Here is a 22,643-nt window from a genome sequence, read left to right on the forward strand (position 1 = left end):
TGCCGAGTGGTATAGCATAGTCATTCCCAGGACAGGTACGCTTGCGAGGCGCAGGGGAGTATGGGATTTCTTTTCATCCCAAGGTCCCGCTCGATGATGATTCTCTCTTTCCTTTGAACCCTCGCGTTGATCGTCGTCCCGTCGTGGAGTTGTCACCGCCCACCCTCGCTTTCCACCCAAAGGCTGGCCCTTCATTCATTTCTTATCCTGCAAGTTGTTTCTGCTGCTAGGAGGCTGTAGCACCTTTGTTCAAGAATAATTGACTTATATTTGTGAGATAAACGCCTCTGAGGTCTGCATATGTGGGTACTGAGGCGAGAAGATGGCTCCCGCTTTTGATGAAAAAGACGGACGATTCTCATTGGGGATGTTAGGCGTGGCTTCTGGTGCTGGCACACCCGCCCCCCATCCTTGGACGACGGGTGATGACAGTGATGAAGGGATTGAGCTAGAAACACAGAAGAGACATCGAGAGAGGAGGTCTAGACGTCGACATGGCGCGAGACGGGAGATCCCTACAGTCACTTCAACCTTTGGCGTCGGCATCCAGACGGTCCCTAGCTCGGAGACGACATCTGTGCAGCTGTCGGGCGCCCCGGCCATTATCTCGGCGACGGTTACCGATGGCGTGGGGCCATCTCCTGCGCCGTCCTTAGGGAATGTTCCTGTAAGTATTATAGTAGTATGCTGTATTAGACTATGGGCCTATCAAAAAGCTCACACTTCATAGCCTCCTCTACTGCCGGCGGTGGACTCCGACGACTCGGGACCCGATTCCGAATCTGAGGATGAGTCGTCTACTCTCGCTCCGACTTCTACTTCCGCAGTGGGAGGTTCCGGCACTAGTCTCCCACACATTGGGACAGCCACAGGCCCGTTGTCAGTCTCAAGCACGGGTTCATTTCCAGATGGCAATGCCCCGGCAGATGCCGCCCTGACGGCCCGCCAGCGCCATCACAGGTCTGTCGAAACGGCCCTGACTGTCGTGGGCTCTGTCGGTACGTTGTTCACACAGCTCTAACTGGGATGATGTTGGAAGCGCTGACACTCCTCCCTAGCTGGCGTGGTCTGTATTGGAGTGGCCATGTGGTTGCTCTATAGGCTTTTGAAACGAAGACGTGATCGTTTACAGGGGGTATCAACACCAAAACGCAGCCGGAGAGCGCGCTTCCTAGCCCATGTACCCGCCATCAAGACTCGCTTTGGCAGCAGATCTTGGTTCAACATGCATGATCCCTACGTGGATGAGAGGGACCCGCGTTTTATTCCTGGAAACGACGACGACCTGCTCGGGTATCTACCCAACAAGCCTCCCCCCGCCGCCGTCCCGCAGATGAGGACCATCCACGCCGACGAGGCAGGGTATTACAACACCGCCACCACTATGCACCCCGCCGATGCTCACCAGGGCAATGGGGGAATGCCCTCCCCGGACGAGGCCCCCGATTCCCCCACAGAAACTCCCCTCTCTTCCGCCTTCGGTAATGGGACCTACATGGCTCCTGCGGAGCGGCGGGCCCCACCCACCGAACGCCGCCCCGAAGAGGATCTGCCCCCTCCTCCGCCCGTCGCCCTGTATCGTGATACCGTCTACACCGAGTCCTCGGAGGCCTCCTCAGCCCCACGATTCCGTACCGTCAATTCATGGGTGCGGCACCAGAATGGCCGTGTACAGCGTGTCCCACCACCGCCGGTCCCGGAGCAGGGGTATGGGTTCATGATGCCAGACGGGGAGGAGGCGAGGCGCGTGGTGGTCGCTCCGCAGGGCGTTGGGTATGCGACGTAGCGCGTGAGCTGTGGGATGTGTGTGTGTGCGCGTGTGTATAATTAAGCCTATTTTCTGTCCATAGGTCACTGCAATATAGGGGTGTCTATGTACAGTCCCTAAATCCGTCTTTACGGGATTGACTTGTGTGTCTCTCTTCCGTCCTTCAGTCTCGGCTGGCCTGGTCGACTGAGCCTTATCTATAGGGAAACATCTCCCAGAACCCAATCTCCATCTATAACATCACGGTTAGCCGTCACACTTGGGGGCGATAGGGGCAAGGGGCTCCTCTTACCTTTGTAGCGTGTACGAAAATCTTGACCAGCTCCTCCACCCGCGACGGCGATAGCTCCACCGCATATTTCTCCAGCAGCTCTGAACCACCAATGAATGTTAGCAAGCCAACTCGATGTGTCTTGGTCGGAACGGAGAGAACTGAGAAAAAGGGAGGAGGAGCGCACCGGACCCGAGCCTCACGGCCTCGGTGTAGTCGTCGGCAAAGTAGTTCTCGATCCACGCCCAGTACGTGTTGCCCTCGCGGCGGGTGTCTTTGTGGTCGCGCAGCATCTTGGCGACGGCAAAGTACCCTAGCAGGCAGGGGGCCATGGCGACCTGCAGGGCGAGCCAGTCGCTCTGGCCGACGTCGAGGACGTAGCGGGTGTATGCGGTGCATGCTTTGGGGCAGTCAGTCAAGTTTTGCCGGTTGTTTGGGGGGGAGGGGATGAGTTTGGAAGTTGCCAAGCTGGGTGGAAGACAAAAACTGACCTTGGTGTTCCTCGGTGGTCTGCATCTCGGCGAGGGAGATGTTGAACGATTCGCAGTACTTTACGTGGAGTTTTGTCTCGGTCATGATGTGGCTGACGATTTCGCTGGACTGTAGGTCGATGAGCGCTGTTGTCCCATGCAAGAAGAATCATCTCGGATGGCCCTTACCCTCGATATGTCCACCATATTCTGTGCCTTGTACGCAGCTAGAGCGTTGGCCCTCGCAAACTGGATCTGTGCCCCCTTGTCAGAAGGACCACTGGTGGCATCTTGGAGCCGGATATGCAAAACTCACTAGGTAGAGGTAGTCTTGCACCATGTAGCCCTTGAAGGACTCTATGGGCAGCGTGCCGTCGCCCATGGCCATAACAAAGGGATGGTGGACAAACCGGTGCCACACATCCTTGACGTCTGGCCGCGAGAGGAGGTACTCGAGAAAATAGCCCCTGAGAAATCGTTAGTCGAGAGTGAGCACTATGAAGCTGGCAGCCAGTAAAGGAGCACAACGTACGGCGAGAAGGGCAGGGTGTATGTCGAGTGGAAGTGGTTCAATGGCCCATGACCGCCTCCCAGCCCCGGTGCCGTCCGGATGCCCGCCTCAATGTACCGACACGCCGACCTCACCGCATCAGGGACAGCCGAGCCCTTTGCCATGCCCGAGGCAATCGCCGCTGCAGACGTAAAAAAAAGATCAGTGTCTGCCCCACGGCGTCTGGCCAATACTCATATATCGGCATGGGTAACTCACACGCCAGCGAGCACCCCGTCCCGTGCGTGCTCGTGCTGTCCTGCCAGGGGCTCTCCACCCTCACGACATCGCCCTCGCCTGGGCCGACCAGCACATCCACCACGACCTGCTCCTCATCCTCACCTTCGCCGCCCACGGCCATGTCCCGCCGGCGGAACGGCCGGTGCCCGCCCTTGACGAGCACCCACCGTGGCCCCAGCGCCTGGATCCCTCGCCCCAGCGTCTCGAGGTCGGCTGCCGAGCGGATCTCGCCCGGGTCGGCGCCGGTCTCCCGGAGGATGAGGGCCGCCTCGGGGATGTTGGGCGTGAGGACTGTGGTGAGCGGCAGGAGGTGCTTGATGAGCTGTCGGATGGCCTCGTGGGGGAGGAGGGTGGCTCCCGACGTCGACATCATGACCTGTAGACACCTCTCAGTTCAAAAGTTGCTTTTCAGATCTTAGGCAGGCAAGGGGGAATAGGGGTGGGGGCCGTACCGGATCGACCACCAGGTTCTGGATGTGGTGCTTGGCCACGACCTTGGCCACCATCTCAATCGTATCCGCCGAGGCCAGCATGCCTAGCTAGCTGGTCAGTCCCACCCATGGCCATACTATCTCATAAAGAAGGAGTGGTGAGAGAGAGAGAGAGAGAGAGAGAGCACTACTCACCCGTCTTGACCACATCTGCGCCCACGTCCTCCAAGGACGCCTCAATCTGCTTCTCGACAAAGGCAGCCGGGATGAGATGAATGTCGCGCACGCCGCGCGTGTTCTGGGCCGTCAGCGCCGTCGTGGCCGTCATGGCGTAGCATCCATGCGCCGCGATGACCTTTTGGTCCGCCTCGAGGCCACTGCTCGTAGTTCCATAGTCAGCTCTGCTTGCTCACTCGATGGTGATGGCGATGGCCATCGCGATGAGATGATGGCTCATCGTGGGGGAAGACAAGAGTCACTCACGCCCCGCCGGAGCTGTCTGAGCCGGCTATGACCAGCACCCTGCCCGGCGCCATGACGATGATGTCTTGGGCGATGGTGGGCGTTCGGTGCTGAGAAAGTGATGAGAGATGGATTCGCGATGTTTGCGTGTTTGCGTTCAATGGGTGTTGAGTTGGAACTTAATTCTCCCTTGGCTCCAGGTCGCGGTGGGGCGGCTACAGCCGGCGCGATTTACATCATAAGGTAATACGTACGAGTACTACGAGCACTACAGAAGGGCTTGGAATTATCCAGACATGAAAAGTGCTGTTTATTCCACGTACTAAGGTAGGCTCTCATCCAACGCACCAGTGTATTTGCACAAGAAAGTCCGCATTCAAACCCCTCCACCCCCCCTTCAGCCCGAAATATCACGAAATTGACGACTCCTCGCTCAGACGGAACAAAAATAAGCTAAAACTCCCGGACCAACCCCCCCGTTTTCCAGTCGCACCCGTCATCCGCTCTGTAGGGGCTCGTCATGAGTTAGTTGATCTTCTGGTCTCGTATAGTAGTACATTCATGTCAGCTCCGTGTTGATTTGGAGCCCGTCGTCATCGACGTATGTTCAGCGGCGCCGGGGCCATGCTGGCCCTCATATCCGTCGGCTCGCTGATGCTCCTCTGCCTCTCTGTGCGGTCATCCCCGGAGCTGCTCTCGTCCCCGCCCCCTCCCCTGCCGTTGCTTCTGTGAATCCCGAGGCGCTCACCACCGGCCTCTTCTTCCTCGCTCTCCTCCTCACTGTCCTCGCTGCTCTCGCTGTCCTCATCCTCAAAGACAATTAGCCGCATGACGCTCTTGTCAAACAGGTCAATCACCATCCGCCTCACACCGAGCCGGTAGTGGTTCCACTCCATGAGGCCCATGACCAGCTTGAAGAACTCCTTGCTGTGGAAGGCGGTGGGCTTGCGCTGCTTCAGCTTCTGCAGCTCCATGAGCGCCTTCTTGTATAGCACCATATTGCCCAGGTCAACGATGAGCTCGAGGATGCGATTGTTGATTTCATCCTCGGTGATCAGTGGCGGCGGCTGTTCACCCGGGTCGAGCGGCGGCCGCGGCGGCCGAACTGCGGGCGGGTCCTGGATGGTGCGCTGGGTATCGAGAATTGAGATACTAGCGATAGTCTCGGCCTTCCAGGGCACCATGGAAAGGAGCTTCGATAGGTCGTTGGGTATACACAAGCCTAGCGAGTGGCCCATCGGTGTCGTATTTGAATCCCATCCGTGCTCCGACAGGATTTCTAACCCGTGTGTCGATCGGGAAATTAGACCAAGCACGAAGAATGCAGTGCCTCGCAAACTCATGACCTCGTGGGTCTCTGCTATGGTCATGATCCGCTCCACCACGTCACTGCTCTCTAGAAAAGGAGCACCCAGCTCCATGGACCCTACATTTCCGACAGCCCACAGGCAACCCTTGACCTTGGTAACCAGCTCTGGGTCTTTGGACTGCATACCATGGGCGCGAATGGTGGCGACAAACTCCTCAAAATGGCCCTTGTCGCTCAGTAGTTTGCAGCCCTCCTGGGTGCGAGTGAGCTCCCTGTAGAAGTGTGGCGGGACATGGCTGTCGTGGAAATCGGCCTCGACCTCGTCATCGTCGAATAGACTTATGCGGTTGGCGTGATCATCAGGGTCCACGAGGAAGTCCCTTGCTAGGCTAGCCTCAATGACGTTCACGTAGGTATCGTTTCGACCTAGAAACCAGTCGTCCATCTCGTTGCTGATATAATCCAGGCCGTCTAGATAGTGGTACCCGATCGAGGTGGACAGAAATCGAAGAAGCAACGGTGCACCAATCTCACCCAGGTGGTCCAACGATGGCCGGCTTTCAACAATGTACTCCAGGCACGTTTTTCGGTTACATGCCTTCTCAAGAATCTTGATGGCGGTTGCACACACGTCAACCTCTGGATCATACAGCTGCGTGACAAGATGCTGGATAGCCCATTTAGATGGATTCATGCCCCCGTTATTGTTGATGGAGGGCACTGGACGGATGGCGTATTTTCGAAGAACATTCGTGGCATGTATGCGTATGTCCTTGGTCCCCGCTGTCAGGGCCTTCGACAGTAGAACCCGGGGGTGGCCTTGGACACTGTAGTCAAAATTGGATAGAAGAAGCTTGATCAGGTCGGGCCGCTGCTTGAGGTCAACAATGTGGTACATCATGTTGAACATGCGCCATCGCTCTAGGAGCTGAAGACCCCGAGGGTCGCCGCTCAGGACTCCGAGCATGGGGAAGTAGCCGCCGCTTAGTGTGTCGATTAGTCGCTGTTTGGAGAACATGGGGAATTGCGCCGTCAGTCCGCTTGTCTGTACATGGTTAGCATCTGAGTTGCACTTTCGTCCTTATTGAGACAGTACCGGATCACACTGAGCCAGACACTCGGCAATCTGTCTCAGCAGCTTACTATCCGCCAAACACCTGATCCCCTCTGGCGACTGAAGGAGAGAGTGCATCAGCGCACACCCGACCCTCACGTACTTCTGGGTGCCCCTCGTGTTCTTGCTGTCTGCGAATTTATACTTGAAGGGTCGATAGAAGCTCATAATTCTCTTCATAAACTTGGACGCCTTGATTGCCTCTTCCAGGCGCTTCCCAATCTGCAGTGGGCCGTCGACAATTCGAAGGATCACGTCCCAATTCCATTTCCCCCAGTTGGAGTGGTTGAGAACGCCTGACTCGACGAGGAGCTGGCGGAACGTGGTGTCGTGAAATGCAACCGAGGGGTTGGCCTTGGGCTGCTCTTCTATATTGACCAGGTCGTTCAGGCTGTTGTTCGACGGTAGAGCCCCTGCTATCGAGCCGGACGGGGCACTCCTGTAGAGCGTCCGGCTGACGCTGCTGATCTGGTAGACAATACCCGATGCAACAAAATGATTATCGCTCTTGAATTGTGCTGCGGCAGTGAAGAGCTCGGGAAGCAATTGCAGCTCGGCGTTCCAGGAAGGCGGCAGCAGGCGGCTGGCCAACTTCAGCACCTCTCCTATCAGGAGCGTCGTCTTACGTTTTAGCATGGGATCCTCCTCGGACTGTGCCATCTGCAACAGACTCTGAAGAAGTCCAGCTTTGATGAAGATGGCGAGTAAAAGTGCCGTGTAGTGCTCTACAAAGTTCTGCTCCCCGCCCTCCTCATCGATATACTGGGTAGCCCCTCTTTCTTTGAGGCCCGTTGACCTGAGGTTCGCCACACGGCCGTACGTCGTCAGCCTGCGTCCTGCTAGGAAGGACGTTGCCCACGCAGGCGGCTTGATTCTTAGCAGCGAGAAGAACAAGTCCAGCACTGTCTCTCTGATAGTGGCATTTGGGAGGACCATACTCGTTATGAGTGACCGAATGGACCGGAGGTCATACATGGCTAGAGTCATGAGTCCAGACCATGACTTCAGTGCAGTGGAGATGGCTTTAGAGTTCTGCTTCAAGACGTTCTCGTTGCTAACGAGATGGTCTGTGAAGGCAGTGAATAGCACCTCAAGTCCATACCCAGGTTGCACGTACTTGCGCCTTTTTGGGGTGTCGAGGAGGAACAGAAATGCGGCTGCTAGACTCTCAGGAGCCTTGTACGTCCCCTCTGAAAGAGCCTCAGAGAGCGGGCCCATGCCGCCAGATGCAAGCAATAGACGGGGATCCCGGACTAGGATTTCGGCCAATGTCTCAATACAGATTGGCCGCAGGCGGTCGGCATCCTGGTCGGATGTTTGCATGTTTGGTCTGCGATCTTCCCCTGTCTCAGCGACGGCCACTATCGTGCGCACAATCGCTCGGGATATTTCCTTGACGCCGTCCTTGACGTCCAGAAACGCGCGGACAAACTTGAGCGCCTGCTCCCGCTCCACGTCCGCCTTGCGGTAGTTGCTGAGGGATCTGAAGTCATGAGCTTAGGGTTCTTCTTGGGAGCTATGTGCCAGGGGGCATTTACCGGATAACTAGAAAATCAGTGTTCAGGCTCCTGATGGTCCTCAAAGAATCACGGTCAGAAATGGCGTATCTCGTCATTCGGTAGCCTGCGGCCGCAACCTCACGGCTCTCGCTCAGCAACATGACCTGCATGCGCAGACCAAACACGGACCACACCAGATCGTACTTGAGCGTGGGGTGGCGCTTGAACAAATCGACGAGCTGATTTGCGCGGCTCACGTAGTACTCGGGCATCATGCCCTCTACCTCCAGAGCCTGGAGCAGCTCTGTAAGCGCAAATGTCGGACTCTCAGACGACTCATCGATGTCGGACCCAACCCCGGACCGGGAGACGCTGTGCGGCGAGCGAAGCCCGTTGGACTGGTCGCGGTCGCGGTTCCGTGTGGGAGTCGTGGGTCGCGGTGCCTGTTTTGTGCGCTGCGTGTCCGAGATCTGCTGGCGCAGCTTTTGGATGCGCGAGTTGCTCGCACTGAGCTCAGCCTCGACCCTGATGCGCTGCTCCTTAGTCTGCTTGGCCTTTTTGGCGTGGAGAGCCTCGAGCATATTTTCGCTGCCCTCCCGGATCTTCAACTCGCGGTTTAGGCGGTCCTTGAGCGCCAGGATGGCCTGCTCGGCCGCGGCCTCGGAGTCGTCCTCGTCGACCTTGTTCATGATGCTGCCCGGGTACGTGGACCCAACGTCCATGCGGCTCCCCGCGCGGCTCGAGGTCATCTGGCTGCGCAGCTCGGAGCTGAAGCTGCCGGGGGCGAAGCTGCCGGCCGATCGCTGTGAGGACGCTGACGACGGATTCCTCCCCGCGGTGACGAGGCTGCCGGGGGGTTGCAGGCCACCGCCCGCACCTCCTCCACCTCCACCATCACGGTCGTAGCTGGAGCGGCCGGGCTTCTGCTGCGACGAGGATAGGCTCTGGGCCGTCATGACCTTTTGAGTCGGCGTCGAGGAGGAGCCCACCATGGCGACGGTGTAGGGCCCACCGGCTGGGACGATGCCCTGGTGTGGTTTTGGGGCATTCGTCTGCGAGCTCGAGGGCGGTGGTACCTAGGGTGGTGCGCGAGGGAGGTTCGGTTGGCGGGGGTCACGGGCCCATTCGGATGCGGTGTGGGAGCGAGGGTGGTGGATGGTTGTCAAGCGGAGTAGCTAGATCGAGTCGGAGGGTTGCGATGCGTGGTTGGGAACCTTTGGGACCTTTGGGTCGCGGTTGTCGTTATCGTATCATGGATTGGAGGTGGAGTTGAAGCTCGTTGTGGTTGGGGGCCACAGTTGAGGTTGCGCAGCGGCATAGCCAAGTACGTACCGTGAGGCTGGAGCTGTGGCTCACCACGGGGGGAATGGAGGAGCACCCGGGCAACCAGGGTCTTGGCGTGAGCCTTGAGCTACGACAGCATCTAACTTGCGACTACGGAGTTTGTACGTAATCTTGTCCAAGAGGCCCAGTATACGTCGTACTAACATGTCAAATCCATATGAAATCCACAAGGCCACAGCTTTGGGGACATTTTGGCATTTCCCGTTTCGGGTTGATGCTGGCGGACGTCGTATGCATCTGAGATAAGACGGCCTCGCAGATCTCCGAAACCCCCCGTTCAATGTTGCTGCATTGGTGGTGTCAGCTTGTAGAAAGCCCCTTCAAAATCATGCCATGCTCTGGGCTACATGGAAGGTGTATACCATGACTGGACGCATGGGCTGGATTTTCATGGCGGTTGAAATTTCTCGGTCCTCGCTGGGTGGAACCCAGAAGCTTCCCCAGTGCCCCAGATGCCTCACGGGTCAGGCCATGTCCAGTCCAGATGGTTAATGTTACGGATGGGCAATTGTAGCAAAAAGCCAGCAAACCAATGGAATCGACGCAAGGGCTCCCCAGGGCTCATGGCATCAACTAATGGATTCATGGAATACCACCGGATGGATCTGGGCCGGCAGATAAGGCGAGTTAGTCGACTGGGGGCACCTGGATTGCTGGATCGGTGGGCGGCGCTGGGAGGGCTTCGGCGGGCTCCGGACAGCCTCCAGCGAGTCCAGCCTGTAGCTGCAGGGACCGACCACCTGCCTCGTCCTGCCGTCCTGCCTCCGTCTTTGACCGGGGCGACGGAGCCCGGCGATCGCGAAGTCACCTCAAACCGCCTGCCCTTCATATATCTCACGTTGCATCCCCATCCATCTCCCTTCCTGTCCCTCTCCGCACTCTGCATCCTCTTGCTGAATCACTCTCCCGGTGTCTCACGGTCTGGTCTTTGTCGGCAACCCTGCCCATCGCTCTCATACATCCACCTCTGAACCTCTCATCTCACTCACTCATCCACCACTTCGCCTCACCTCACAACATCCTAACATGCCTCACGTCTCCGCCGCTCGCTATGGCAAGGACAATGTCCGCGTCTACAAGGTCCACCGCGACGCCGCCACCGGCACCCAGTCGGTCGTCGAGATGACCGTCTGCTGCCTGCTCGAGGGCGACATTACCCCTTCTTACACCAAGGCCGACAACAGCGTCGTCGTCGCCACCGACTCCATCAAGAACACCATCTACATCCTGGCCAAGCAGACCTCTGTCACCCCCCCGGAGCTCTTCGCCTCCACCGTCGCCTCCCATTTCATCGAGCGCTACTCCCACATTCATGCCGCCCACGTCCGTGTCGTCACCCACCGCTGGACCCGCATGGACATTGACGGCAAGCCTCATCCCCATAGCTTCCTGCGCGACAGCGAGGAGAAGCGCGCCGTCGAGGTCACCGCCCGCCGCGCCGAAGGCATCGCCATCGCCAGCGGCATCCAGGGCCTGACCGTCCTCAAGAGCACCGGCTCCGCCTTCCATGGCTTCGTCCGCGACGAGTTCACCACCCTGCCCGAGACCTGGGACCGCATCCTCTCCACCGACGTCGACTCGACCTGGAAGTGGTCCAACTTTGCCGACCTTAAGGCCGTCCAGGCCGCCGCCCCCAAGTTCGACAAGGCCTGGGAGGCTGCCCGCAGCATCACCCTCAAGCTGTTCGCCGAGGACGAGAGCGCCAGCGTCCAGAACACCATGTACAAGATGTGCGAGCAGATCCTGGCCGCCGTCCCTGACGTGGACAACGTCACCTACTCGCTGCCTAACAAGCACTACTTTGAAGTTGGTAAGTTGGCGGTTCTTCCCGTTCTCTCTGAATCGCACCAGCTGACAAGAATGACAGACCTGAGCTGGCACAAGGGTCTCAAGAACACTGGCAAGGACGCCGAGGTGTACGCCCCGCAATCCGGCCCGAACGGCCTCATCAAGTGCGAGGTCTCTCGCTCGTAAGTCCCCACGGCGCAGATCTTGTGAACCCCTTTGAAGCTAATTTGGTCTGCGGTAGTGACCAGAGTGGTACCCGGGCTAGGCTGTAGTTGATGACACCCCATGTGAGACACAGGATGGTGCATTTTAGGGAACCTGGGCTTCGGCGAACTTGGCGCATAATACGTACATACTAGCAAATAATGATGACTTCGATATGAAATCAACCGTATTACCTCTTGAAATTCTCAGTTTGATGGCGGGCATGATGAGGAAAGCTTTGTTGCTCGGGTACCCAAGGAAATGCTCATAATGCCCTGTTGTTTTCCTCATACACTTTCCCAGCAAGAACCCATTTTATCTCGCGGAGCATATAATACAAATAGTACATAAAATTTTCTCAACCTCTCCCCGTCCCCTTTACAATGCTTCCTCTATAACCTCTTCGTGTCCGTCTGCCTTATCCTCTCGACGGCCTCCTCCCACCCAGGCCCACCGACAACCTTGCCCCCAAACCGGATCAGGTTCTGCTTGTACGGGTGCGCGTCGCCCTCAAACGCCTTGAGCCTCGCGAGGCGGCGGTCGCGCAGTCTATTCTTGGGTAGCATGCCGCGGACGGCCTTGCGCAGGATCTCGCTGCCGCCGTGGGCCTCCATGAGGGCGTCCATGGTCAGCGACTTGAGCCCGCCGGGGCGGGTCGTGTGCCGGTGGTACTCCTTGCGGTAGTACTTGTGGCCGGTGATGTGCAGCGCCGCGCAGTTGGTCACAACGACGTAGTCGCCGCAGTCGGTCGACGGGTCAAAGATGGGCTTGTGCTTGCCCATGAGGATGACGGCGATGCGCGACGCCAGCCGGCCCAGCGAGGGGGGCGTGACGTCCACGCCGGTCTTGGTGGACAGCGTGGGATGGGGCTTCGTGGCGGAGACCTGGTGCCATACTCGCGAGTAGGCCAGTCGGGTCTGTGAGATTGCAATGGGTTAGCCAGAGGGAGTAGGATGGTGGTGATGCGCAACTTCAGGGGATGGCTTACCAGCCCAACGTTTTGAGACATGCTGGAAAAGGTCGAGGGATCAGTCCCTCATTCGCCACTCTCACCGTCGTCTCGGCAAGGCCCCAGCGACGTTTCGAAAGGTCAATTAAGGGCTGTGGTTGTGCCGTGTCGTCGTAACCAGGTCACGATGCTCCTTCGTCTTCGTGCTGCATGCTCGAAAGTTTCGATGCTGAGTCAGCCGCGACATTCTGACTCCAGTCACGTGAAGTCGCGGAGCTCCGAGGGGCCCCACACCGGGTGCCACCGCGAGCTGTCGGTCCAACTCCACCTCATGGACGCGGGCGGATTTCAAAGCAATTGCGTGGAGAAGAGGTAGGAGCGGCTTTTTCAAAACGATGACTCTTACATATGGCATTTAAACTCGCAACTCCGTGGAAGATTACACTAGCGTCCGGTTTACTAGCTGGATACGGGACATATTCCTATCTACGACGACGCCAAACCGGTGCAGAAGTCTTGCCATCCATTGCCTCGGATACGTCAGTGCCTGGGCAACAATATATCCCTGTCAACAAGATGACTGTAAATCATTCATTTCAAGTAAGCTTCTCATCTGGTCTCCGACGTTTTATGTTGCTGATCAAACGGTAGACACTCTTCGCCGTACCCCTCTCGTGCGAGGGCTGCGTCAAATCTGTTTCAGACTCGCTTTACAGCCTGGGCGGTATCACCAAGGTGGAGGGCAATGTTAAGGACCAACTCATCTCTGTAGAAGGGTCTGGTAAGTCATGCGCCGAGGTTCTGCACGATTGTGTGGTTGAGACTGACACTTTCCCCAGCTGCCCCGTCGGCTATCGTCGAGGCAATCCAAGGTACAGGGAGGGACGCCATCCTCCGCGGATCAGGAGCATCGAATAGTGAGTTGCAAAGCGCTATGGACCATCGTATAATCTGTGGAGTTCTGCTTCGAAGTGTGCTAACCGAGTCTAGGCGCTGCCGTCAGCATCCTCGAGACGTTTGTGGACAAGCGGTGCACACAGAATGAGGGCACAGACCGTGAGGTCCGCGGCCTTGCACGGATGGTCGAAGTTGCCTCCGGACACACTCTTGTTGACCTGACAGTGAGGGGAGTCGCACCAGGGACCTACCACGCTTCGATCCGCGAGTACGGCGATCTCAAGGACGGCGCCGAGTCCGCAGGCCCTGTGTGGTGGGGGACCACGCCCAAGGAGGGCGAGGAGCCCAAAGGCGCGCTTGGTGTGGTGCAGGTTGATGAGGCAGGACGGGGCTCTGCCTTTGTGGACCATCCGTTCCACATCTGGGAGACTATTGGGCACGCCATGGTGCTGACGAGGCAGGATGAGGGGGCGGGCCCGCTGAAGAATGACGAGAACACAGTCGTGGGTGTGATTGCACGGAGCGCTGGTGTTTGGGACAATGACAAGACAGTATGCTCGTGTACGGGCAAGACGCTGTGGGAGGAGCGCAAGGACGAGGTGGCTAAAGGGATGTTGTGAGGAGTGGATTCTTGATATTGGATGTAGCATGCCGTGATGAATTAACATGGAAACGAGTTGTGCGATGCCGCATCTGCCATCATTGCCACGAGCGTCGATGTCTTTACAAGCAGGCCCCAGTTGAATTGTTCTGCAGACGATATTCGTTATTAGTACAAACATGTGGTTCGGTAATCAAACGAGCTGGGAAAGCTCCGAGGAAGACTAGACTGTCGATATGAATAACGAGGGTAAAGATTAGAGAATAGTAAACGATGTCTTTCATCTCGCTAAACAAGCCATGTCTACTTGGGCTACTGGTTACAGACTGCCATCCCGAAGCCAAAGACTTGTTGCCGGATAGTGATCGTTACAGTTATTACGAGTTGGCCTACTAAAGCCAAATATTTGGCGCAGGGCAGAGATCGCAGTTCGTGGCCAGGGCAGCCACCCATTATGAAAGAGGTACTTATTTCGTGGAGTACTGACAAGGGTGAAGCATGTTGGTGATAATCTTGTGCTCTGGAGTTTGGACAGGGTTATCGGTGATCCCACGTGGAACACGGTGGGCCCCGTGGGCACTAGTACGAGTACTAAGTTAGAATTAAGGTGAGCACTGAAGCCGGTATCGCTTACCTTGTTGCATGGAATCATGCAGCGGGGCCTTGGGGTCCTCAAACAGACCAACAGACAACAACGGTTTCGCCATGTTGCACGGCCCCGAGGGACCGGGCACTGACCCATTCCATGTACATGTTGGCCAACTCATGCGACCGTTGGGGCTGGGAACTGGCAAATGAGGCTTGACTAGTGCATCATGGGAGGTCATAAGCTGGGAAGCGCTGAAGGTGATACCGTGATACGAGTGGTGATATCACGTTTCTGATGCCAACGGAGAGCTAAGATCCAATCACTTTGGTGATGGGCGAGAAGCTGAAAAGTGGCATTCGGGATGGGCCACGGGCTTGCACAGGTCAAAAACCGGAGGCAGAGTCCATCTTGGCAGATTGGCAGAGACCATTGAATCAAACACTGAGGCCGATCTGAGTCGAGTCGAGCTCTGGACCATCTTGTGGCGTCGCTCTTTCCGTCCCAGGCTGTCAACTCGCAAGGTTGATCGATGGCCCCACCTTGATTCTCGCCGTCCATCGCTCCTCCCCCTTCGCTCCTTGCCAGCGGATTGCGGTGTGATGATACGACTCCCCTCATCGCAATTCGCTCAGCTGCGCCATCCAGGGTTTCTCGGGCAGAAAAGACCTCATGGAAGATCACGAGCCACAATGTCAATGAGGCGGTCACCACGATGGTCTCTGCGTCAACCAGCATCTGGGGAGGAACTGGGGCGGGCGCTTAATGGCAGGACGTCATGGGTGCACCCTCGAGACCAGATGCAGGTCGCACCATGCGGAGGAGCCCCATGCAACCCATCATGGGCCATTGCCATTGAACGACGGGCAAGATCGCACGCGCTGGGCTCTTTGCCCCCCCCTGTCGCTCCCTCCGTCCCTGGCAACCTGGCTGCACGTCCAATTGTCCATCTCCAATCAGTGCGAGGTGGCGGGATGCAGGTGCAACGAGCAATGTCTCAATTCATCAGGATGACTGACTGTCGGACGATTGGTTGAACACATAGAAAAGTACGATACCCGATTTCTCAAAAGCTTTGGTTTAGCATGTTGGCAGTGCGAATATCTAAATGCACGTCATTCAGGCACGCTGCCGTTGATATCTGGGGTTGAGGAAGATGCAAATGCGAAGCGAGAACCTTGAAAACCATGGCCACTATCGCAGGCTTCTCAAGGACGGGCGGCCAAATGCCGTTGCACTGCATGCCGGAAAGCTTCTTCCATCGCTGCCGTGGCAAGGGGGTCTGACTTGCGACGAAGCATCGACTTGAGAGAAACAAACCCCTGCACCCCCAGCCAAGGGACTCAAGGCGAGTTTGAGAGTCTGAGAGACTGAAGAAGAAGGGCAAGTGTGATGCTCTTTGCATGAGAATTGGGCGGTGATATACCCACTAGCCCAATTTTCTGCTCGTCCTGGGCATCACCTGTTCTCGACAGAGCTGGCTTCTCTCTGCATCGAATCCCCTCGTTTTCTCCTCATCCGGGACTGACTGTCATCCACTCGTTTGGCTGTTTTGGCTGCTTGTCTGCTGTTAATCTCCTCATACTACTGCAAGACCAGGCCATCGTCACCTTGGCTCTTTCGATAGTCTCCCCAACGTCTTGTCGTTCCTTGCCGTGCGAGACACACATCATTGGCCCCGACGCTCGTCCTGCTAGGCGAGGTCTTAATCACAGCCAGCATCTCGGTCTCGCATTATTAGCATATTACAAAAATATACTGCAGCTTATTCAGATCGGGTAATCAGTCTTGGCTCGACCGCCGCGAGAGAGCCTCGTGGTTCATTCTTGATCTCTCGAACCCAACCAACAACACCTGAAGACGATATCAGGACGGCCATAATACATAGTACGTCGCCAACTGGCGGGCAGTTTTGGAAGAGACTAGCTCCTGAGGACGACGATCGGCCGCCCCGGTCATTGCCATCCCTAGCCGTTGCCAATTGGCATCACACACAAATCTCTGGAGCCGCCGACTGTCTGCCAAGCCACCAGGCCGTTGTGAGTAGCCTGTGCTTGGGCCAATTGCCACTGCCACACCCCGCCCCATCCCGGTCCCCGTCCCGGTCCCGCCCCCATCCAGAAGGGTTCCAAGCGTTGCAGCAGCCAGAGGCAGTCCAGGTGCCCGTCGAAGCTCTTTTAAGCGCCCAGCTGCTGCTTTCTGGAAGCTGCGTCGCTCGCTGCCCGACCTGCAGATTCTCTGTCTCAGAAAATTCGCTCCTCTCTTGGGCACTGGGAAACGCTGTTATCTTCTCATCATTTCGAAGCGACCGACTTCTGCTTTATTTGCTTTGCGCCGGGCTCAAACGAGAACTGCGCAGCGGCAGTAGCCATGTCGTTGAAGCAGGTTCGTCAGCAACAACACACTGCACACTGAGAGCACCAGAGACTCACCACCGCACAGGAAATCGAGACGTGGGTTGCCGCGCTCGCGCGCTACGATAACAATGAGTTCGACGATGCTATTGCCGAGTTCGACAAGATTGCCGATACGAGCAAGATCCTCTTTAACATGGGCGTTATTCATGCTACCCTCGGCGAGCACGAGAAAGCTGTAAGTCATGCTGCTCCCAAGTACGACCAAGTCGATGGGCTCCAGGCGACTAACCATGCCACGACAGGTCGAGTGCTACCAGCGCGCCGTGCGATTAGATCAGTACCTTGCCGTCGCCTACTTCCAGCAGGGCGTGTCCAACTTTCTGCTCGGCGACTTTGAAGAGGCTCTCGCCAACTTCAACGATACTCTTCTTTACCTCCGCGGCAACACTATGATCGACTACGCCCAATTAGGTCTCCTCTTCAAGCTCTACTCGTGCGAAGTACTCTTCAACCGCGGGCTGTGCTACGTGTACTTGCAGCAGAAGGAACCGGGTATGCAGGACCTGTTGTATGCCGTCAAAGAGAAGGTGGTGGAGGACCACGACGTGATCGACGAGGCGATTCGCGACGAGGCAGATGGTTACACCGTCTTCTCCATCCCCGTCGGCGTTGTATATCGGCCAAACGAGGCCAAAGTTCGAAACCTCAAGACGAAGGACTACTTGGGCAAGGCAAGGCTGGTTGCTGCGTCAGATCGCCACAATGTCTTTACTGGGTTTGCCGGCCCTGAGATTAAGAGCGTACGGTTCCTACCCTCCCATTCGCCCCTTCCAACCATGGCTAACTTCTTCCAGTCTTTTAGGGCAGAAGTTAGGGACGACCGCCCACCGGACAACATCTCCTTTGGCGCCAGCAACCTCGTCAAGCCTGGCCTCTCCTCCCGGCGACAAGCCTCCGAACCCCCAGTCAACCGCAACGTCTTCCCCCCGACTCCTCCGCCCGAGAACGAGCGCCAGCCCTCGCGTGGCGCCTCCGTTCGCAGCGGGAGTGTCAATGGACAAGGTAGCCAGAAGCCCCAGCTCGCCAAGCTCAACATTCAACCCCAAGATTCCAACCGCCGATACGAAAAGGCCCCTTCTCCGCCCGATGCACGACCCCGGCTGGGCCGGTCCGCGTCTACAACTACCGCAATGGGATTCTCTCAGCGTGATCGGGCCCCATCGCTACATCGCCGACCTACAGCCCCTATCGAGGAGGAGGGTAACAGCTACCCCGCCGACGTGTACGACATGTACCAAGCGCCCCCGCAGCGAAGTTCCAGGGGCAACAACAGGAACTACCAACAGGAGAGGACACGACAACCCCAGCAGCAGCGCTACATGGAAGACGACGATCTCGCTGGCTCCGACTACGATGATGGCTCTGTCGACGAAGGCGAGTTTGAGATGCTGTCCAACCGCCGCCCCACCGTCCCAACTACTGTATCGTCCAACTCATCATCATCACGCTCCCGTCGCGGTCCTACCGTGAGTAAGATCCGCGTCAAGGCCCACGCTGCCGACGACGTACGCTACATCATGGTCGGCGTAGCCGTCGAGTATCCGGATTTCCTGGACCGAGTGCGTGACAAGTTTGGCCTCGCAGGTCGCAGGTTCAAGATCAAGATTCGTGATGAGGATATCCCTGATGGGGATATGATCACCATGGGAGATCAGGATGACCTGGATATGGCCATGGCGAGCTCGAGGGCGATTGCGAGGAGGACACGGCAAGAAGTAGGGAAACTGGATGTAAGTCCAACCCCCCACCACCCGGGCTGCCTGAAAGAACGCAGTTTACTGACTTGTGTGTATAGATTTGGATTTTTGAAATGTAGACGGATGGATATACCCACACAACCTCAGCGGACTTTGATTTTCCTACTGGTTTTTTTTAACGCGATCTGGCATCTTAACGACGTAATGGTTCTTATCACTATACTACTTCTCCTCACTTACTGGAGCTTTCACGACCATAACTAGCATCATTTTTTTTAATCCTTTGTAACACCGTCCAAAAACTTTGTTTTTAGTTAGCTAGGTAGATAAGAGGAGGATAGAGAGAGACTGCAAAGTCTCCTTTTTATTGTACTTCTTGAGAGTATGATTGTTCCTGGTGACTTGGTCAGCGCAGATGATGTGCTTCTCACAATGAAAGGTCGCTATAATATTATGTTATCCTGACCCTATGATGTAGTGTACATGGCCCTCCACTTACACTCCCCATTTGTCCACCTCTACCTATCTATAGTAATTTACAAAGTGTAAGATATTAGATCCGCGGTAGCCGACGGAGCAAGTCTTGCCGTCAGAGCCACAAATCGGAGCGTTATTGTGTTTGTTTCTCCTTACTGTCGGTCTGTTGTACGCTCTGCTGGACGCTCTCCTGCTTGCCGGCCTGTCTGAGGCCGGCTTCCTCAATGCTCTGACTCAGTTGGCATGTGAGGGCATTCACCCACTCTGGATCACATTTATGTGCCTCGTCCAACCACTTCTGCGCCAGCTCGAACCTGTTCTCATTTAGGAGCTCGGCTTTGCTGGCAACCTCCTTGACGCGATGCTGCCACTCCTCGTGCCCCAATATGGCGAACATGGTACTAGCATCGTGTGTGGAAACATTGTGGTCACCCGCCGCCACAAAACGGTGTTGACGGTAAATGTGTTCAGATGCGATTGGGTCCGTGGCGGCGCCGTATATGTGGCGCTTCATCTCATCTACTAGCATCTTTTTGTCGCCCGATACCCAAAAGGCATGGGTCCCGGTTACGTAGAACAGCGAGTTGATGACGAGTTGAAGGTGGTCTCCAGGGTCTAGTAGACCGCGTTTGTAGAGCGTTGTCGGGACACGCCAGAAGTAATAGGGGTGATCTCGGACTAGCCGCAGCATGTCGCCGCGATGCTTGTAGCGGCCTTCCATGGCCTCGAAGATGCGGCGGAGGTACAACATGCGTGTATCTTCGGACTGGAGCATCGGTACAAGAGTCTTCGCGCCCTCCCACATGACACCGGCATGGCCTCGGAAGGGCCCTTGAGTAGCAGGGGTAAGCCTCTGCACTTCGTCCCACACGGGGCGCAGGATCTTGTCCTCGATGATCTTGCTTTCACTCTCGTACAGCTCTAGCGAGGGGTCCGCTATCATGGCCTGGTGATACTTGACTTCGAAACCGTCTAGCTTCTCTGGATTCAGCTTGATGCCGCCCTTGGTGAACTTAAATGTCAACTATGGGTTACGTTAGTAGTCGAGTTCGTCACGGCAAATTGGCACCCGAGGGGGGAGGCCCACAGCTTTTGCTACCTCGTCCATTGTCCGAGGCATGGCCCTGTAGCCAGGCACGAAGGAAGAGCCGAGGTTTGCAAGCCAGGCTTGCATCGGCATGGCAGTATAGCCTTCTTTCTTGTATCTGGAGACATCAGCGCTCTCATTGCGTTTGCTAAGTTTGCTTCCATCTTCGTTGACAAGTAGGCCAAGATGTGCAAAGGTTGGCGGGTCCCAACCAAAGGCTTTATACAGAGCCAAGTGCTTGGGCGTCGAGATGAGCCATTCCTACTATCGAGTCAGCATGTAAATCCCGGGCAAGTCCTGTCAAGGCAAACCAACCTCTCCGCGAACAACATGGGTGATCTTCATTAGGTGGTCGTCGACGACGTTGGCTAGGTGGTACGTTGGGTATCCGTCTGTCTTGAGGATGATAAAGTCCTCCTCCGGTTCCTTCTTCTGAAACCGTCCGTAGATGGCGTCCTTCAGTCCAAGGATCCCAAACGCATCACCCCTGAAGCGTACTGTATGGGGTTCCCCAGCAGCGGCGCGCTTTTTGGCGTCGTCGGCCTCGACAGAACGGCAGGTTCCGGGATAGAAGGTTGATAGGCCGGCCTCGTGACGCAGGAGCTTCTGCTTCTCGAGGTCTTCCCCCTTACAGAAACAACGATATGCGTAACCCTTGTCAATGAGTTGCTGGACATGAGATCTGTAAATCTCAAGACGCTCCGACTAGAGGGGAACTGATTAATCCTAATGTCAACACGACGCCCAGAAGCGCACTCACCTGTCTGTAAGGGCCGTGTGGTCCGCCACAATCAGGCCCTTCGCTCCACTCAAGTCCGAGCCATCGGAGATCCTCGATGATGCGCTCCTCAGCGCCAGGGACGAGACGTTTCTACCGACGTGGATTAGTTTTAGCGCCCTCTCTCCGTCCATTCCCGAGGACCCACCTGATCGGTGTCCTCGATACGGAGGATGAAAGAGCCTCCGTTGGACGCAACCGAAGCCAGGTTGTTGAACAGAGCCGTCCGGAGAGAGCCTAAGTGAAGATAGCCTGTGGGAGATGGAGCAAATCTTGTGCGTATGGGCTTCTCTGTTGTCTGTCCAAAGACGAGACTTTGGTTTTTCATCTGCCGCCTGTCAAGGCCGCTGCCCAGCCGCCCTTTCTCAGGGTTCGTTATATTCCGTATCTGACGAGTTTTTGGACGGTTTATTCTTTCATTCTCAGTTTCTCGAATGACTTTGTTAAGATTGGCGGCAATCATGGGGTCCCATAAGACTAATGCTGAAGGGCTGAACAAACGGCGTTGAGGAAGCCATGGTTGGCGGCATTGAGGGCAACGGAGGGCCCTCGTGAGCCGCGACCTTGCTGGTAGCGTGGCCATGTTGACCCGGGGGCAGAATACGTTAATCCCAAGTTCGTATACTCCAGGAGAGCGTCAAAATGGCGAGATCCCTGAGAACTGGGAAATTTTGAGGCGCGTCGCGGTCACGCCACACGTGGCGCTCCGATAAGATAAGCGTTACGCCACGCCACCTACAACTGAATCGCCTAGACTAGCATACTACGTAGGTACGCGTAGAAGCAACTAAAGACTATCGAGGGAATGCAAAGATACATCAGAACTAGACATATCAAAAGCAAACTTCCTGGTAGTGATGATTCAGCTCCTTGTACCAGGGCTGACTGTGGGGAGAACTACCCGTGCACTACGCATGAACCATTCATGGCGGGCTGAAGACTAAGCGTAATAGCTGTACAGGTTCGTTGCACGTGGCCCAGTTGGAAAAGAGTTTTTACCGTGTCAAGCAATATGTACCGTCATCGTCAGACTTCAAAGAAGCTCAAGCAGCCAGCAGCAGACAGTCAAGTTGTTACACGCACCCATTGGGACCCCTGTGGCCGTCCGTTGTTATCATGGATACAATTTTGTTCGTGTCGCTGCACCAAGTGGTAATCATCTTCTACACCCTTGATACTAAACGCAAGGCCATTTTGGATCCGAATGGGAGATTGGTGCATCGTATCGAAGGGAAATGCATCGCAGAGGTGATCTAAATCCTGAGCATCACTGACATGGGTGATTTCAGCGTGAGCAAGAGCGGCGACGCTAACTTATGTACCCAGCCAGGACGCTAAAGTGCTAAAGTGTTGTACCTACTATCCTTACTAGTAGCCAACTACCTTAACTGGGTATAGCCGTTGTGAGCTGCTCGCGCGACGTGTGTCAACGTCCTAGTCAGCGAATTTCGCGAAATTTCCACGATCTTGGCTAAGCTGCTGGGCTTTGCGGACTTTAGCGGGCTCAAATAGGCATCGTTGGAGGCGATCTTTTAGCGGTTGCTCAGCGCCGCCAACATTTCGAGTGGCTGACCCCACCATCCACCCTCCCCCGTTCAGCGGCCTTACGCCTCACCGAAATCTTTTTCCTCCAAACGTCTTGAGCGCAGATCGTCTTTCCAAAGTCACCGACTATTGGAACCTACCTATCGCCAGACACTGCCT

The 22,643-nt window shown here is 56.2% G+C and overlaps 8 protein-coding genes across 8 annotated transcripts; 4 read left to right on the plus strand and 4 right to left on the minus strand.

Annotated features, from left to right (window-relative positions):
- Positions 1-322: 322 nt before the first annotated feature.
- Positions 323-1,786, plus strand: ACO1O0_007790 (uncharacterized protein; the record flags this gene model as incomplete). Its single annotated transcript, XM_083197158.1, has 4 exons — positions 323-667; positions 731-998; positions 1,059-1,078; positions 1,133-1,786. 4 exons carry the CDS (start codon positions 323-325, stop codon positions 1,784-1,786), a joined length of 1,287 nt encoding a protein of 428 aa, XP_083046626.1.
- Positions 1,787-1,961: 175 nt separating this feature from the next.
- On the minus strand, positions 1,962-4,266 carry THI20 (trifunctional hydroxymethylpyrimidine kinase/phosphomethylpyrimidine kinase/thiaminase; the record flags this gene model as incomplete). Its single annotated transcript, XM_083197159.1, has 11 exons — positions 1,962-2,000; positions 2,061-2,140; positions 2,227-2,439; positions 2,531-2,639; positions 2,699-2,764; positions 2,826-2,976; positions 3,042-3,201; positions 3,279-3,675; positions 3,752-3,834; positions 3,926-4,110; positions 4,214-4,266. 11 exons carry the CDS (start codon positions 4,264-4,266, stop codon positions 1,962-1,964), a joined length of 1,536 nt encoding a protein of 511 aa, XP_083046627.1.
- A 519-nt stretch (positions 4,267-4,785) lies between these two features.
- On the minus strand, positions 4,786-9,106 carry ACO1O0_007792 (RICTOR family protein; the record flags this gene model as incomplete). Its single annotated transcript, XM_083197160.1, has 3 exons — positions 4,786-6,546; positions 6,598-8,098; positions 8,154-9,106. 3 exons carry the CDS (start codon positions 9,104-9,106, stop codon positions 4,786-4,788), a joined length of 4,215 nt encoding a protein of 1,404 aa, XP_083046628.1.
- A 1,378-nt stretch (positions 9,107-10,484) lies between these two features.
- On the plus strand, positions 10,485-11,432 carry ACO1O0_007793 (urate oxidase; the record flags this gene model as incomplete). The annotated part of the gene is made up of 2 exons (XM_083197161.1): positions 10,485-11,268; positions 11,326-11,432. The coding sequence occupies 2 exons, from the start codon at positions 10,485-10,487 to the stop codon at positions 11,430-11,432; spliced, it is 891 nt and encodes a 296-aa protein (XP_083046629.1).
- A 410-nt stretch (positions 11,433-11,842) lies between these two features.
- Positions 11,843-12,459, minus strand: MRPL23 (mitochondrial 54S ribosomal protein uL13m; the record flags this gene model as incomplete). The annotated part of the gene is made up of 2 exons (XM_083197162.1): positions 11,843-12,367; positions 12,439-12,459. 2 exons carry the CDS (start codon positions 12,457-12,459, stop codon positions 11,843-11,845), a joined length of 546 nt encoding a protein of 181 aa, XP_083046630.1.
- A 516-nt stretch (positions 12,460-12,975) lies between these two features.
- CCS1 (copper chaperone CCS1) lies at positions 12,976-13,916 on the plus strand (the record flags this gene model as incomplete). The annotated part of the gene is made up of 4 exons (XM_083197163.1): positions 12,976-12,981; positions 13,051-13,180; positions 13,239-13,316; positions 13,390-13,916. The coding sequence occupies 4 exons, from the start codon at positions 12,976-12,978 to the stop codon at positions 13,914-13,916; spliced, it is 741 nt and encodes a 246-aa protein (XP_083046631.1).
- Positions 13,917-16,853: 2,937 nt separating this feature from the next.
- Positions 16,854-18,716, plus strand: ACO1O0_007796 (uncharacterized protein; the record flags this gene model as incomplete). Its single annotated transcript, XM_083197164.1, has 4 exons — positions 16,854-16,868; positions 16,926-17,075; positions 17,143-18,630; positions 18,696-18,716. 4 exons carry the CDS (start codon positions 16,854-16,856, stop codon positions 18,714-18,716), a joined length of 1,674 nt encoding a protein of 557 aa, XP_083046632.1.
- Positions 18,717-19,207: 491 nt separating this feature from the next.
- MSE1 (glutamate--tRNA ligase MSE1) lies at positions 19,208-21,267 on the minus strand (the record flags this gene model as incomplete). The annotated part of the gene is made up of 5 exons (XM_083197165.1): positions 19,208-20,098; positions 20,162-20,422; positions 20,477-20,866; positions 20,922-21,032; positions 21,088-21,267. The coding sequence occupies 5 exons, from the start codon at positions 21,265-21,267 to the stop codon at positions 19,208-19,210; spliced, it is 1,833 nt and encodes a 610-aa protein (XP_083046633.1).
- Positions 21,268-22,643: the final 1,376 nt, after the last annotated feature.

This window comes from Amphichorda felina (assembly GCF_050947745.1).
Source record: "Amphichorda felina strain 45539 chromosome Unknown scaffold_8, whole genome shotgun sequence".
NCBI classification, from domain to species: Eukaryota; Fungi; Ascomycota; class Sordariomycetes; order Hypocreales; family Bionectriaceae; genus Amphichorda; species Amphichorda felina.